General features: G+C 47.0%; 1 protein-coding gene across 1 annotated transcript in view; it reads right to left on the minus strand.

Moving 5' to 3' along the window:
- The window catches only part of LOC107294212 (ubiquitin carboxyl-terminal hydrolase 32-like), a gene marked incomplete at its 3' end in the record, with an annotated part of 136,889 nt that extends 132,030 nt beyond the window's left edge, over nt 1–4,859 (minus strand). The window contains exon 1 of the mRNA XM_015823424.1: nt 4,802–4,859. Coding sequence (XP_015678910.1) covers nt 4,802–4,859 — 58 coding nt within the window. The remainder of the gene's footprint in view (nt 1–4,801) is intronic.
- Nucleotides 4,860–14,399: the final 9,540 nt, after the last annotated feature.

A 14,399-nucleotide genomic window follows, 5' to 3' on the forward strand; every position in this document is an offset into this window, starting at 1 on the left:
AGATAGATAGATAGATAGATAGATAGATAGATAGATAGATAGATAGATAGATAGATAGATGATACAGACATAGACAGACAGACATTGAAGGCCCTGACTATACTTAGCCTTGAGAAAACTGAGAAGCAATAGGTCTTCAAATTTCTCAAAGAATATTATACAGAAGCAGCCCGGGACTTGTTTAATTTCAGAATGCAGGTTAGTAAGTCTGAAATAAGTCATAGAAATTCAGATTCCAATTGAATACTATGAAAAAACCCCAGCAATTGGACAGTGAACTGACTCAGAGAACTGACAGCTTCCCTTCACTGAGTGTGTGTACCTGCAGAGGTTAGGCAGCCATCCACTGATGGTGCTTTAATTGGAAGACCTGCACCACAAAAGGATCGGACCCAGTGGCCTGGATGTTTATGAGGAAAGAAAAGCTTTGCTAAGGCCTGTAATGTGTACTCCACACCCAGGTCATATTCTGGCAGCATAAACCTGTGGATAAAAGGTTTGCAGCAAAATGCAGCTGAATTCATTGCCAGTCTCCAACATCACAGCTCATTTAATCCCACCACCATTGAGGCAACGAAAGGAGGTAAGAATGTAAAAGAGAAATGTGTGTTCTAGCCAAGATTGACGATGAGTAGACAAATACCAAAGAATGCTTCAATAAGAAGCTAGTTGCTCTTCAATAGCCACAAGCCAGGATCTTCCAGGAAAGATCAAGGTGCCGGTGCCATCTGAAGGCACAAACAATGTCCCTCTTCCAGGTCCACGACAGCGATGTTAAGAACAGAAAGACACTTCATGCTGACCTTTGTTGCTCCCTGGCAGGAACAGGTAGGGCTTTAAAGGTGATCAACAGCACCTTGAGTTGTACCCGGAAGCAAACTGGCAGTCAGTGCAGAGGTGACACATGGGCAAGTCAAGTGGGAAGGCAGAGCATGTTACGGGTCCCATCAATTAGAGACTGCCATCTGGTAGGACCACAAAAAAAGGGTCTTCTTGGTGGTGGCCCCTTCTCCCCATGTGGTTCGGTTGCTCTCCACCCTGTTGCTTTTCCGGAAGGCCCTAAAAATGTGGTTTTGTCAGTGGGTCAGAGGACCCCAAATGGACATAGACCCCCATCAAGTGGCTGATTTGATTGTGATGCTGCTGCTATGGGGGAGGGGTATGTGTACGTGTTTATGGGTTTTTATTCTATGGTGGATTTTAAAAATGTTGTAAGTCATTCGGAGTCACCTATGTGTGAGTTGGGTGGCTATATAAGTTTGTTTAATAAATAAAAATAAACACAAGGCTGAACTGCTCCAGGCCCTGGTGCCTGCAAGGGACAGCCCAAAGGCAATCTGTAGAGGGACTTTGTCTTTCTCCACGATAAGCCATGGCTCCAGAATTCAGTTATAGCAGAGGTCCCCAACCTTTTGGGCACCAGAGACCGGTTCCATGGAGAGAGATTTTTCCACGGACTGGAGGGTGCGTGGTTTGTGTGCTGCCTGCACCCCACAGATGGGGCTTTGCTTGTTTGTGCAGACCGGTTGCTGGCATGCCGTGGCCCGGTACCGGTCCACAGACTGGGGGTTGGGGACCCCTGAGTTATAGGGACATCCCTGTAGGATGATAAGCCTTCTCACCAGTCGTGTTCCAACACTCCATTCTCTATCTCTTCTATATCCTTTTTTCACTTATCCCTTTTTTCTTCACACACACACACCCTTATCCCCATCTCCATCCAGCAATATCCCCCGCTATATCTGTTATGAACTGGTGGTCCATCATACCATATCCGCTTCACCCACTTTTACCCGACCTTCCTGCCAGTCCCCTTGCTTCCAGGATCGTCATCCCCCAGCAGGGAGGTTCAAGCTGGACTTCTGCTTTTGATACAATGCCCACACAGAGCCTCCAGCCCGCCCCCCCAAAGCAAAATTAGCCTGTTCCTCTCAGGCTGCTTAGTAACTGCTATGGCTATCAAGCTGGAACACTCCATCCTGGAATGACACAACAGCCACCCACCTGGGCCAACAGGGAGCCAGTGTTTCCTCTCATCCGCGGCTACAATGTCACCTGTGAGTCAATCCACTCAGCCTGCAGCCTCATGGTGTCTCCATGACTGGGATTATTTGGCATGGGGCCCCTTAATGAAATCCTCAGTTCCCCCAATTCTAACCTCAAGTTACCTCTTGAACATTCTTAAAAGCACCAGCTGGAGGGAAGGTCATTTGCAGCCAGGCCCTGAAACCCGGACCCTGAATTGCATCAGACTAGAAGACCTCCAAGATCCCTTCCAACGCTGTTATTCAGTTATTCTGTTAATGCAATGTAATGGCCTGCCCTCGGTGCCTCGTCTCCTCCAGGCTCAACCGCCATTTATCATCTCAAGAACCTCCAGACCACCACCATCGCCACACTTTTATCCTTGTGAACCTCCACAGATCATTACTGATGGGTGTATTGAAAGCATGTCTATCCCCAGGGTGAGAAACCGGCTTGCAGAGGGGCTAAAAGATAAACAAAAGGAGACAGTCTGTGCCCGCAGGCTTAGCTCACAGCATAAAAACGAAATGACACACAAGGAAAACAAGTAGAGAAGAAAAGAGGAAACAAGAATACTGAGCAGCCAGTTCTTAAGATTATGCTGCTCTTATAATGGCCTGTTATAAGGCACCTAGATTATTTGTGTGCTTTTAAGTACTTTTTATTAGATGTGATCTCCCAATATTCCATCGACAGCTAGTAACCCTGTTAACAAGCAACCAATAATAACCACCAATAAAACAAACAAGCAAGCAAATACCAGATTAAAGAGATTTTCTTCCAAGGGACTTTACTATACAGACGACAGAAATCACTGCAAGATCTGTTCTATACTCTCCAGTACACCGAGCATATAAAATATGAGTAATTAACATATATATGAATGCCTAGCCCTTTCCAGTATCTGTACAAGTATTTTATCTCAGTCCTCCTCTGAGCAATAAACCCTCCATTTCCTAAGATGTCATCAATCATGTTCGCTTCTCGGCTATGTGAGCTTCATTCCAAGACCTAATCAACATCTATAATCACTCCCCACCCCATAAACCCCTGAAGAGGGGCAGGTCCAACCCCTCAACAGGCACACCACACCATGGCAACCTTAATCCTGGTCTCTGTTTAGCTTTGAAGTTACAGCCTAAGGTGTGTTGTTAGCCGTTCTGTAAATATGTCCCAAAGGCACTTTTCCAAAAGGCAACTGGACTTTTTTGTTCCCCCTTGAAAACATTTCACTTCTCATCCAAGAAGCTTCTCCGGAACTGAAGAATTCAACTGAATGGATGAGAAGCCAAACATTTTCAAGGAGAAAAAAACCAAGAAAGTCCAATTGCCTTTAGAAAAGCACCTTTGGAACAACGCTAACCTGGATGATGGAGAATCTCCAAGCTTTAACCCAGTGGTTCTCAACCTTTTTAATGCCGTGACCCCAACCGGTAGTAGGTCGAGGACTAAACCGGTCGTAAGTCGAGGACTAAACCGGTCGTAAGTCAAGGACTACCCAACCGGGAATCTCGTTCCGCGCACGCGCACCCTCTGGAATGAACTACCCCCAGAGATCAGGGTGATCCCTGTAGAGGGAAGGAAGGCGGCGCGGGAATTCTGTACCAATAAGGTCGAACGCCCTGACCGGATCCCCTTTTAAAAATCACCCCCAAAATTTTATTAAAATTTAATGAATCTGGTTAATAATTATAAACAGAAAATTAGTTCAAAATTAGACATCGAATGGTATTTTGTATTTTTATCTGGTTGTTAGCCGCCCTGAGTCCGTAAGGAGAAGGGCGGGATATAAATATAAACAATAAATAAATAAATAAATAAAACCGGTCGTAAGTCGAGGACTTTCCCTGCCCGGGAGCGCCGCGCATGCGTGGTTCCGCCCCCTGCGCCGGCCGAGGCGTAGCTGGCAAGCGGCAGAGATGGAGCAGGCCGACCACCAGCTGGCCCAGCCCAAGGGAGGTAAGGCCCCCTCCGGAAAAGGGGAAAAAATGGCGGACAAAAAAAATGGCAGACAAAAAAATGGCGGACAGCCTTGCTTGGCGACCCCCGTGAAATGGTCGATCGACCCCAAATGGGGTCCCGACCCACAGGTTCAGAACCACTGCTTTAACCAGCTCCAACCACAAAGAGGGATAATTGTCTATACCCATCCACAACCCCCCCCTTGCAGAGCAGTGATGGTACCCCTGTACCCCCCAACATCCACAGAGGACCACAGGTCAGGCCCCCTCACTATTTCACATAAGGAGATGCCAAACACTCCAGCCTCTCTCTCTCTCTCTCTCTCTCTCCAGCAATGCTGCCTTAAGCCACCCCAGTCCTTCCCCATGGCTGCCCCAGAGTCAGCCCCCCCCAGCCCCCCTCCATCTCCACTGCTTCTCAGCCACCCCTCCCCACCTGATGGGCTCCAGCAAGGTTAAATCTCCACCTCCCATCATCTCAGCTGCCAGTCTGCCATGTTGCCACCCCTGGAGACCCCCCTAAGAAGACCCTAGCCAGGCTGGCCGCGGATGATGGGACCTGTACCCCATCACCAGGGGGCGAGAAGCAGCCCCTCCACTCTCCCAAAGCTCCTCCCCCTTTTCGCATGCCTCCTTAGCTTAGCCCCTCCCCCAAGGAGAGGTCGCTGCTCCCTGCCAACCCGGCGCCCCTCCGTCTCTCTCTCTCTCTCCTCTCATTTACATATTTCATTAGCATGCCCGCCGCCGGAGCCAATCAGAGCGCTCGCAGAACTCGTTTGCATACCCGCCTCCTCGGCGGCCCGCCCTCCACTCACCCCTCCGCAGGGCCTCGTCGTAGGTGAGGAAGCCGATGCGCGACTCCTTGTTGCCCATCGCGGTCCCCTCAGTCCATGGCGGAGACCGCCGCCGCCGCCACCGCCGCGTCCGTCCCCGGCAACAGTCGCTCGCCTCAGGCGGCTGCCGCCGTCGTCGTCGCGGCCGCCGTTTCGCCTGGACTAGCAGCCGCGGCCGCCGCAACAGCAGCGCCGCCCCCGCCGACTCCTGAGGAAGATGTTCGCCTCAGCTGCTGCCGCCGCCGCCGCCACCTCCATTCCGAATCACGTGACGTCGCCAATTAACTGACCCCTCCTCTTCTTTCAAAGCTCGGCCCCGCCCCTCGGCGTGTGATTCGTTTTCCCCCAGCACCACCACCACCACCCGAGCCGGAGAACGAGCCCTCACTTCCGGCGCGAGGTCGACCGCGCGCCGTCACGCAGGCAATGCGCGTGCGCGGAACGAGATTCCCTTTTTCTTTTTTTTTTCCCAGTTTCTTTTTTTTTTTTTTAAGTTATAATAATGAATGTTCTTAATTGTTTTTATTGTTTTTAAGACGGTAACAATCTTTTCCCCGTTCCTTTTTAAAATTCTCTGACTTGGGAAGTAATATAGGGAGGGGGGAGAAATAATGTAATAAGGTAGCAATGGTTACAGTCTCTATTACGACTGAAAATTTACCTCAGAATTTCCCCAGAGCATTTGAGAAATGAATATGTTCTGTGTGGCCCTGTCAAATCATACAGGTGGTCCTCAATTACGACCACAATTGAGCCCAAAATTTCTGTTGCTAAGTGAGACAGCTAAGTGAATTTTGCCCCGTGTTACAACCTTTCTTGCCACAGTTGTTAAGTGAATCCACTGCAGTTGATCAGTTAGTAACACGGTTGTTAAGCGAATCTGGTTTCCCTATTGACTTTGCTTGTGAGAAGGTCGCAAAAAGGGATCATGGGACCCCGGGACACTGCAACCATCATAAATATGAGTCAATTGCCAAGCGTCTGAATTTTGATCTCACAATCATGAGGATGCTGAGTATGAAATGGAGCAAAATTCACTTAACAACTGTCTCACTTCGTGACAGAAATTTTGGGCTCAATTGTGATCATAAGCTGAGGACTACTTGCACTATTTCAGACAAAATGGTTGTCCAGTCTCCTCTTAAAAAACCTCCAGTGTTGGGGCACCCACAACCTCTGGTGGCAAGTCGTTCCACTGGTTAATTGTTCTCACTGTCAAGAAATTTCTCCGTAGTTCTAGGTTGGCTCTCTCTTTGAGAAGCTTCCACTCGTTACTTCTTGTCCTGCCTTCAGGTGTTTTGGAGAATAAATTGACCCCCTCTTCTCTGTGGCAGCTGCTGAGATACTGGAAGACTGCTAGTGCAATATATTTTCTATTCTGCTTGATGTCTCAGAAGGGTTACTGTATTGCAGGGGTCTTCAAACTTGGCCCTTTTAGGAGTCGTGGACTTCAACTCCCAGAATTCCTCAGCCGGGCACGCCGGCTGAGGAATTCTGGGAGTTGAAGTCCACAACTCATAAAAGGGCCACGTTTGAAGACCCCTTGCTGTATTGGATTTAAAAGACTTTCGGTTGGAAACCTGAAGTGTGTTTCTCTTGATTTAACCTTCCCTTTACAGTGATCAGAAAATAGCTCCTCCCCTCCGAGCTTGCTTTCATCACGTGACAGAGGAGGAGCGGTGCTCTCTTTCCTTCTATAGAGAGAATATTTTAGAGTTATCCTCAAATGCCAAAAAGACAATCTAGTTTCCGTTGTGTCTTATTTCTAGAAAAAAACATAGGCATGCATCCCTTCAGAGGGACTCGCTGTCTCCATCTGAAACCATGCAGAGTTTTAATTGCAGTGGCAAAGCCCACCAATGAAACCTCTATAATGTTTTCACAGGAAGTATTTGGCAGCAATTGGTGAGAAGTAGCGACCGTCTATGGAGGGAGGAGTCCACTGAGATAAAAATTATAGAAGAGGACATACAAAGTTCCCCTCTGAAAATATTTTTTTTAGTGGAATTAATGGCAATTTGATCACTCTCTACAAATATCAGTGTTTCTCAACCTTGACAATTTTAAGACATGTGGACTTCAACTCCCAGAATTCCACAGCCAGCAATGCTGGCTGTGGAATTCTGGGAGTTGAAGTCCACATGCTTAAAATTGTCAAGGTTGAGAAACACTGCGTCTACATCATCATTTCTGTAACTCGAGGCTGTGTGAACTTCAACTCCCAGAAGTCCCATCGTTCTGAGACATGAGGTCCGCACCTCTTAAAATGATCAAGTTTGAGAAACGCAGCTCTATATCTTCTTAGCATCTGTATTCTGAATATTGTCACTGTTCTATCTGTGTGGTTCATAAGCGTTGACAACAACTAAATGGCATGTAATTGGTCCATCAAAAAAAGTTAACATATGTAATTAAACATTCAATACATGCTATCATAGTCATCAGTCTTTTTATTATCTTGATAAATTGCCACTTCATAACTGTGTGAATTAATGGACTGGAAGCTAAAACATATGAAGAATGGTTGCTGGAATTGGGTATATGTAGTCTAGTGAAAAGAAGGACCAGGGATGACATGATAACAGTGTTCCAATATCTCAGGGGCTGCCACAAAGAAGAGGGAGTCGAGCTATTCTCCAAAGCACCTGAAGGCAGGACAAGAAGCAACGGATGGAAACTAACCAAGGAGAGAAGCAACCTAGAACTAAGGAGAAATTACCTGGCAGTGAGAACAATTAATCAGTGGAACAACCTGCTTCTTGGAAGTTTTTAAGAAGAGATTGGACAACCATTTGTCTGAAATGGTATAGGGTTTCCTGCCTGAACAGGGGGTTGGACTAGATGACCTCCATGGTCCCTCCCAACTCTGTTATTCTGAAAATGGATCAAGTTTGCTCTTCCAAGAAGGCAATCTGGAGGACTTCTAAATGTTCCAATGTTGAATAATCCCGTTCTTTCCTATTCCATCTATAATACATCCATTGTATTATACATTGTATTTGTACAATGAAAGATTCCTCACTTTTTATAGATAATTGAGGAACGCTTTCACATCTTTAAAGAATAATAATAATGTTTCCAACATTGAATTCACAATTATCTAAAAAAACATTGAGGGCATACAGGTTGAACTTGCAACCACAATTGCAGTCAGAATTTCTTTCGCTAAGCAAGCTGGTTTTAAGTGAGTTGTGCCCGGATTTTATGACTTGTTTGGCCACCGTTCAGCAAATCACTGCAGTTGTTAAGTGAAGCCCATGGTCATTAAGTGAATCCAGCTTCCCCCATTGACTTTGCTTGCCAGATAACAGATAGGAATGTCACAAATGATGAACACATGACCCCAGGATGCTGCAACTGTGAACTGACAAATCATGTGGGTATTTCCTCACCTATTGTCACTTCCAGCATAGTTGCAAACCATCATGATGAACGGATGAGAAAAGCTTGTCTCTCAACACTGAACATGGAACATAAATCATACAGTTTCCATCATAATGTTGCAATGCATGGTTCATCATGACCTCCTCCCTTTTGCTTCCTTCCCCCCCAGATGCTCAGTAGCCCTGAAAAATGATATTTTATTGAAAGCTGGGATTTCCCCAACTACGAGGAAGCATTTTGTTTAAACCATGTTTTAGCACCTCTGCTGGTTCTCAGAAGCATCTCTGAGCAAATGGGGAATTGAACTTGGGGTAAGAGAGGAAGTTGCTAAGGGGAGGCTTGCAGAAAAGATGAGACGGTCCCGAGAAACAGGGAAGGGTGAGAAAGAAACTCAAGAGAAAGCCTGCTTGATTTTGTATGGTACCAGAATTACAAGATCCAGACTTATGACCATAAGTGGGAACAGAATTTCCACTGCAAATCAAGGTGGTTGTTAAGTGAATTATGCCCAACTTTATGACTTTATTGCCATAGTGCAGGGGTAGGCAACCTTGGCTCTTTTATGACTCGTGGACTTCAACTCCCAGAATTCCTGAGCCAGCCATGCTGAGGAGAAAGGGAGAGGTTTCCAAGCTGAGCCATGCTGGCTCAGGAATTCTGGGAGTTGAAGTTCACGAGTCATAAAAGGGCCAAGTCTGAAGAGCCCTGGGTTAAGCAAATCACTGCAGTCTCTCAACAAATCACACGGTCATTAAATGAGTCTGGCTTCCCTCATTGACTTTGCTTGCAGGAAGATCATAAATGATGGTCACATGACCCCAGGATGTCATAAACACATGCCAGTTGACAGGCGTCTGTATTTTAATCACACAACCATGGGGACAATTGTAAATGTGAGGACCCAATTCACATAACAATTGCAGTTGGCTTAACAACAATAGGTCGTAAAATAATCACTGTCAACCCTTCAGCTGATTGACAGGGGAGAATTCAATGTTGTCCTTTGATCACCACCATATCGGAGCCTTCCTGCCATGGGACAAGAAAGTTACTTCGGCTCTGTGATTTATACAATTGTATAAATCTGGAGAAAAAGTGAGAATTAATTTGTGAGAAGGTAGGTCCATGCTCGGAAAATCTTATCCAGGTTATCCACCTTGTACCTTGTCTTATCATTCATCCTTTACTGGGTCTGTTTGCTCTGGAGGTTCACTTTTTGACGTAATGGAAAGTGGTCATAAGGCAGAATTTGACTTGTCATTTTTTAAGCAAACATTTTCACTGCAGACTGATAAGATTAACTCCAGGAAGCTTTACCAGTAATAAAAGAAACTTGCAAATCAACAGGAAGGAGAAAGATTTTTTTTCTCTCCTTGTTTTTCTCTGAGAGTCATTTTCAAGCCAAGTTCGGAAAGCACAACTCAGGCTTTGATACACAATACTTATCCTTGACAACTTTAAGTCGTTTGGACTTCAATACCCAAGATTCCCTAGGCCAGGGGTCTTCAAACTCGGCCCTTTTATGACTCGTGGACTTCAACTCCCAGAATTCCTCAGCCAGGCATGCTGGCTGAGGAATTCTGGGAGTTGAAGTCCACAAATCTTAAAAGGGGCCAGTATGAAGACCCCTGTTATAAGGCAATAAGGCATACTGTGATTAATTCAGTTTGGGCTTAGAGTGGGGGGGGCTGACAAGCATATGGCCCTTTTATGACATGTGGACTTCAACTCCCAGAATTCCTGAACCAACCATGCTGGCTCAGGAATTCTGAGAGTTGAAGTCTACAGGCTTTAAAGTTGGTATAATTGCCTACCTCTTGCTTAGGTGTAATCTGAACCCAGGTAGTCACATAGCCACTTCACCCATGTTTGGCTTAATGATATTTTTGTGAAATAATCCACAACTGGCCCGGTTTGCTCAAACTTCAGTGAATCCCTACATCAATATTTTGGGGAATTCTGGGAGTTGAAGTCCATACATCTTCAAGTTGCCACGGTTGAGAAACACTGCCATAAGTGTCAGCAAAGAATATCCTTTTCTGCCCTCTAGTGGTCAATCCATATTTTTACAACCTTTTCATGGCAGCCCCAGATCTGTGTTGGTGTTCAGTTGCTAAGTCATGTCCGAATCTTCGCAATCTCATGGACAACACCCCCTCAAGTCAATGATGTACATTAAATCCACCCCAAACAAACCCCTGTATGACTTAAGATGGTGTTGTGAATGCAATTTCTGTGGCCTGTTCAACACACCCTGGCCAAAATAAGGAGAAATTTCCTGACAGAACAATTAACCAGTGGAACAACCTGCCTCCAGAAGCAGTGAATGCTCCAACACTGGAAGTTTCTAAGAAGAGACTGGACAGCCATTTGTCTGAAATGGTATAGGGTTTCCTGCCTGAGCAGGGGGTTGGACTAGATGACCTCCAAGGTCCCTTCCAACTTTATTATTTATTATTATTATTAATAATATAAAATAAATGATGATCTAGTACAAGGAACAAACCCAGGCCTCGGTTGGCAACACATGATCAATTCTCAAACAATATACTAATCAGGTATATGACTTATGACTGGTCCCTGCACTTACGACTATGCCAGCATCCCAAGGTCATGTGATCACCATTTGTGACCTTTCCAATTGGCTTCCATCAAGCAATGTCAATGGGGGAAGCCAGATATGCTTAATGACTGCGTGATTCACTGAAGGACTGCAATTTTTGCTTAACAACCACGACAAAAAAGATCATAAAATCAGTTGTGACTCACTTAACAATCACCTTGCTTAGCAATGGAAATTCTGGTTCCAATTCTGGTCATTAAGTCGAGGACTACCTGACTGAGGGGATGCTGCGAAAGTTGTAACTGCAGGGACCAGTCATAAGTCACTTTTTTCAGTTCTGTTGGAGCTTCGAATGGTTGCTAAACAAGTGGTTGAAAGTTGAGGATTATCTGTACACTGTTTCTCAACCTGGCAACTTTAAGATGTCCTGGACCTCAACTCCCAGAATTCCCCAGTCAGCACATTTGAAGAGATGTGGATTTCCACTCCCAGCATTCCCCAGCCAGCATGCTTTTTATTCGGGTGGACTTCAGCTCCCAGCATCCCCTAGTTTGTACACTTGAAGAAGGTGGACTTCAACTCCCAGAATTCCACAGTCAGCATATTTGAATATGTGTGGATTTCCACTCCCAGCATTCTCCAGCCAGCATGTTTTTTATTTGGGTGGACTTCAACTCCCAGCATTCTCCAGCCAGTTTCCTTTTTAGATGGCTGGACTTCAACTCCCAGCATTCCCCAGCCTGTATGCTTGAAACTGGAGTTCAACTCCCAGAATTCCCCAGTCAGCACATTTGAAGATGTGTGGATTTCCACTCCCAGCATTCCCCAGCCAGCATGCTTTTTATTTGGGTGGACTTCAACTCCCAGCATTCCCCAGCCTGTATGCTTGAAACTGGAGTTCAACTCCCAGAATTCCTCAGCACATTTGAAGATGTGTGGACTTCCACTCCCAGCATTCTCCAGCTAACATGCTTTTTATTTGGGTGGACTTCAATTCCCAGCATTCCCCAGCCTGTATGCTTGAAACTGGAGTTCAACTCCCAGAATTCTCCAGTCAGTTTCCTTTTTAGATGGCTGGACTTCAACTCCCAGCATTCCCCAGTCAGCACATTTGAAGATGTGTGGACTTCCACTCCCAGCATTCCCCAGCCAGCTTGCTTTTTAGACGGGTGGACTTCAATTCCCAATTCCCAGCATTCCCCAGCCTGTATGCTTGAAGCAGGTGGACTTCAACTCCCAGCATTCCGCAGCCAGCCACCCATCTTAAAGTCGCCAAGAAACAGCGCAGCAGAGGGCAGTAGAGGATCGCCCGTAGCTTTGCTATCCTAAGGTCGTGAGAAACTCCGCCACCTGCTCAGCGGTCATTCACGTCATCGGTGCAATTGCTAAATCCCGGACTAGACTGATAATCAATCACTCTCTCCTTCCCTCCCTCCCTCCCTTCCCCAATCAATCGATCAATCAGTTTCTCGTCCGATGACAGCCCAAAGGGTTACAGCTGATCAGAAGAAGGGGCGGGGCTGGACGGGTAGGTGGGGCTTGTGCCCGGAAAGGCGTGACGTCACTGCAAGGGGGGGCTCAAACGACCTCACGTGCTCTCCAGGAGTCACGTGGCGGCGGCTGCTACTTGTGGATGGGCTCCCCCGCAAAGGGTAAGGACTATTTCCAGTGGGAAGGCGAGGCTGGCCGTGGAGGATGGGAAGTGTAGTACAGCACATGCGCAAGGCGTCGGCTGTGTGGGCGGGGCGGTGCTCGGCTTAAGCCTCGTAGTTCCTTGGTTTCGGGCGTTGATTCCCTATAGCAGGGGTCCCCAGCCTGGGCCACTTTATGACTTGTGGACTTCAACTCCCAGAATTCCTCAGCCAGGAATTCTGGGAGTTGAAGTCCACAAGTCATAAAGTGGCCCAGGATGGGGATCTCTGCCCTATAGCTGATCTTCTAATGCAGTGTATCTCAACCTTGACAATTTTAAGGCATGTGGACTTCAACTCCCAGAATTCCACAGCCAGCATTGCTGGCTGTGGAATTCTGGGAGTTGAAGTCCACATGCTTTAAAATTGTCAAGGTTGAGAAACACTGTTCTAATGGTGTGGAACTACAACTCCCAGCATGCCTCGCCTGGGTATTGCAATTGTTACAGCCTTCCCCCGTAAAATCCCCTGATTAATTTGTCTTCCCGCTTTCTCTCCAGTGCAGATTCCCCAACCTGGGGAATTGAAAACTCTGCTCCGTAGTACTTTTCTTCCTTTTTTTTAAATTGCAAACCAGAAATGTTTCTGACTGGATGCATTTCGAAGTGTGAGTCCTCTTGGCTTTCAGTTTGTTTGAGGTGAGGTTAGAGCAGGGGTCTTCAAACCTGGCCCTGTCATGACTTGTGGACTTCAACTCCCAGGATTCCTCAGCCAGCGTGCCTGGCTGAGGAATCCTGGGAGTTGAAGTTCACAAGTCATGACAGGGCCAAATTTGAAGACCCTTGGGTTAGAGCAGCGGTTCTCAACCTATGGGCCGCGACCCCATTTGGGGTCGATCGACCATTTCACGGGGGTCGCCAAGCAAGGCTGTCCGCCATTTTTTCCCCTTTTCCGGCGGGTGCCTTACCTCCCTTGGGCTGGGCCAGCTGGTGGTCGGCCTGCTCCGTCTCTGCCACTTGCCAGCTACGCCTCGGCCGGCGCAGGGGGCGGAACCACGCATGTGCAGCGCTCCCGGGCACGGAAAGTCCTCGACTTACGACCGGTTGGGTAGTCCTCGACTTACGACCGGTTTAGTCCTCGACTTATGACCGGTTGGGGGTCGCGGCATTAAAAAGGTTGAGAACCACTGGGTTAGAGTTACCGCTGGGCCATAACAGATTGCCCTGCTTGCATCATCTGAAAATGTCTTCTGCAACCCATAGTACTGATTGTGGGCGCCAAATGTAACAAAGGCTGCATAACAATGTAAAAAGAGGAAAGACAAGGGGCACAATCTGAAAGCCATGGCATGAAAGAGAAAGAAAAAAAAAACAGGGAGGGAGAAGGAAAACTAGGCCTAGGACAGGGGTAGGCAACCTTGGCTCTTTTATGACTCGTGTACTTCAACTCCCAGAATTCCTGAGCCAGCCATGCTGAGGGAAAAAGGAGAGGTTTCCAAGCTGAGCCATGCTGGCTCAGGAATTCTGGGAGTTGAAGTCCACGAGTCATAAAAGAGCCAAGGTTGCCTACCCCTGGCCTAGGGTGTACAGAGGGGCCATTCTGCAAAACGTGGGATGCAGTGTTTTGATAGGAGCTCTGCACGAGAAGAACTATGGCTGAGCCTTTGCAAAGTTGTGTCTACTGTCTTGCAAGATACAGGTAGTCCTCAACTTATAACAGTTAATTTAGTGACCATTTGGAATTACAACAGCAGTGAAAAAAGTGACTTATGATCGTTTTTCACATGACCGTTGCAGCATCCCCGTTCTTGGCATCCATGACGGCCTTGGACTTGACCCAATTAATTCATGCCCCCACTCACACGGGTGGACACACGCTGGATCTGATTTTTGTCTCGGGCCAGTGGCAAAATGATCTGGTATTAGGGGAGATAGTTATTGAGCCCTTGTCATGGTCAGATCATTCTCTCCTAAGGATGGACTTCCAGACCGCTCCCCCTCGC

The sequence above is a fragment of the Protobothrops mucrosquamatus genome, unplaced genomic scaffold (assembly GCF_001527695.2).
Source record: "Protobothrops mucrosquamatus isolate PMUCROS unplaced genomic scaffold, P.Mucros_1.0 scaffold1865, whole genome shotgun sequence".
NCBI classification, from domain to species: domain Eukaryota; kingdom Metazoa; phylum Chordata; class Lepidosauria; order Squamata; family Viperidae; genus Protobothrops; species Protobothrops mucrosquamatus.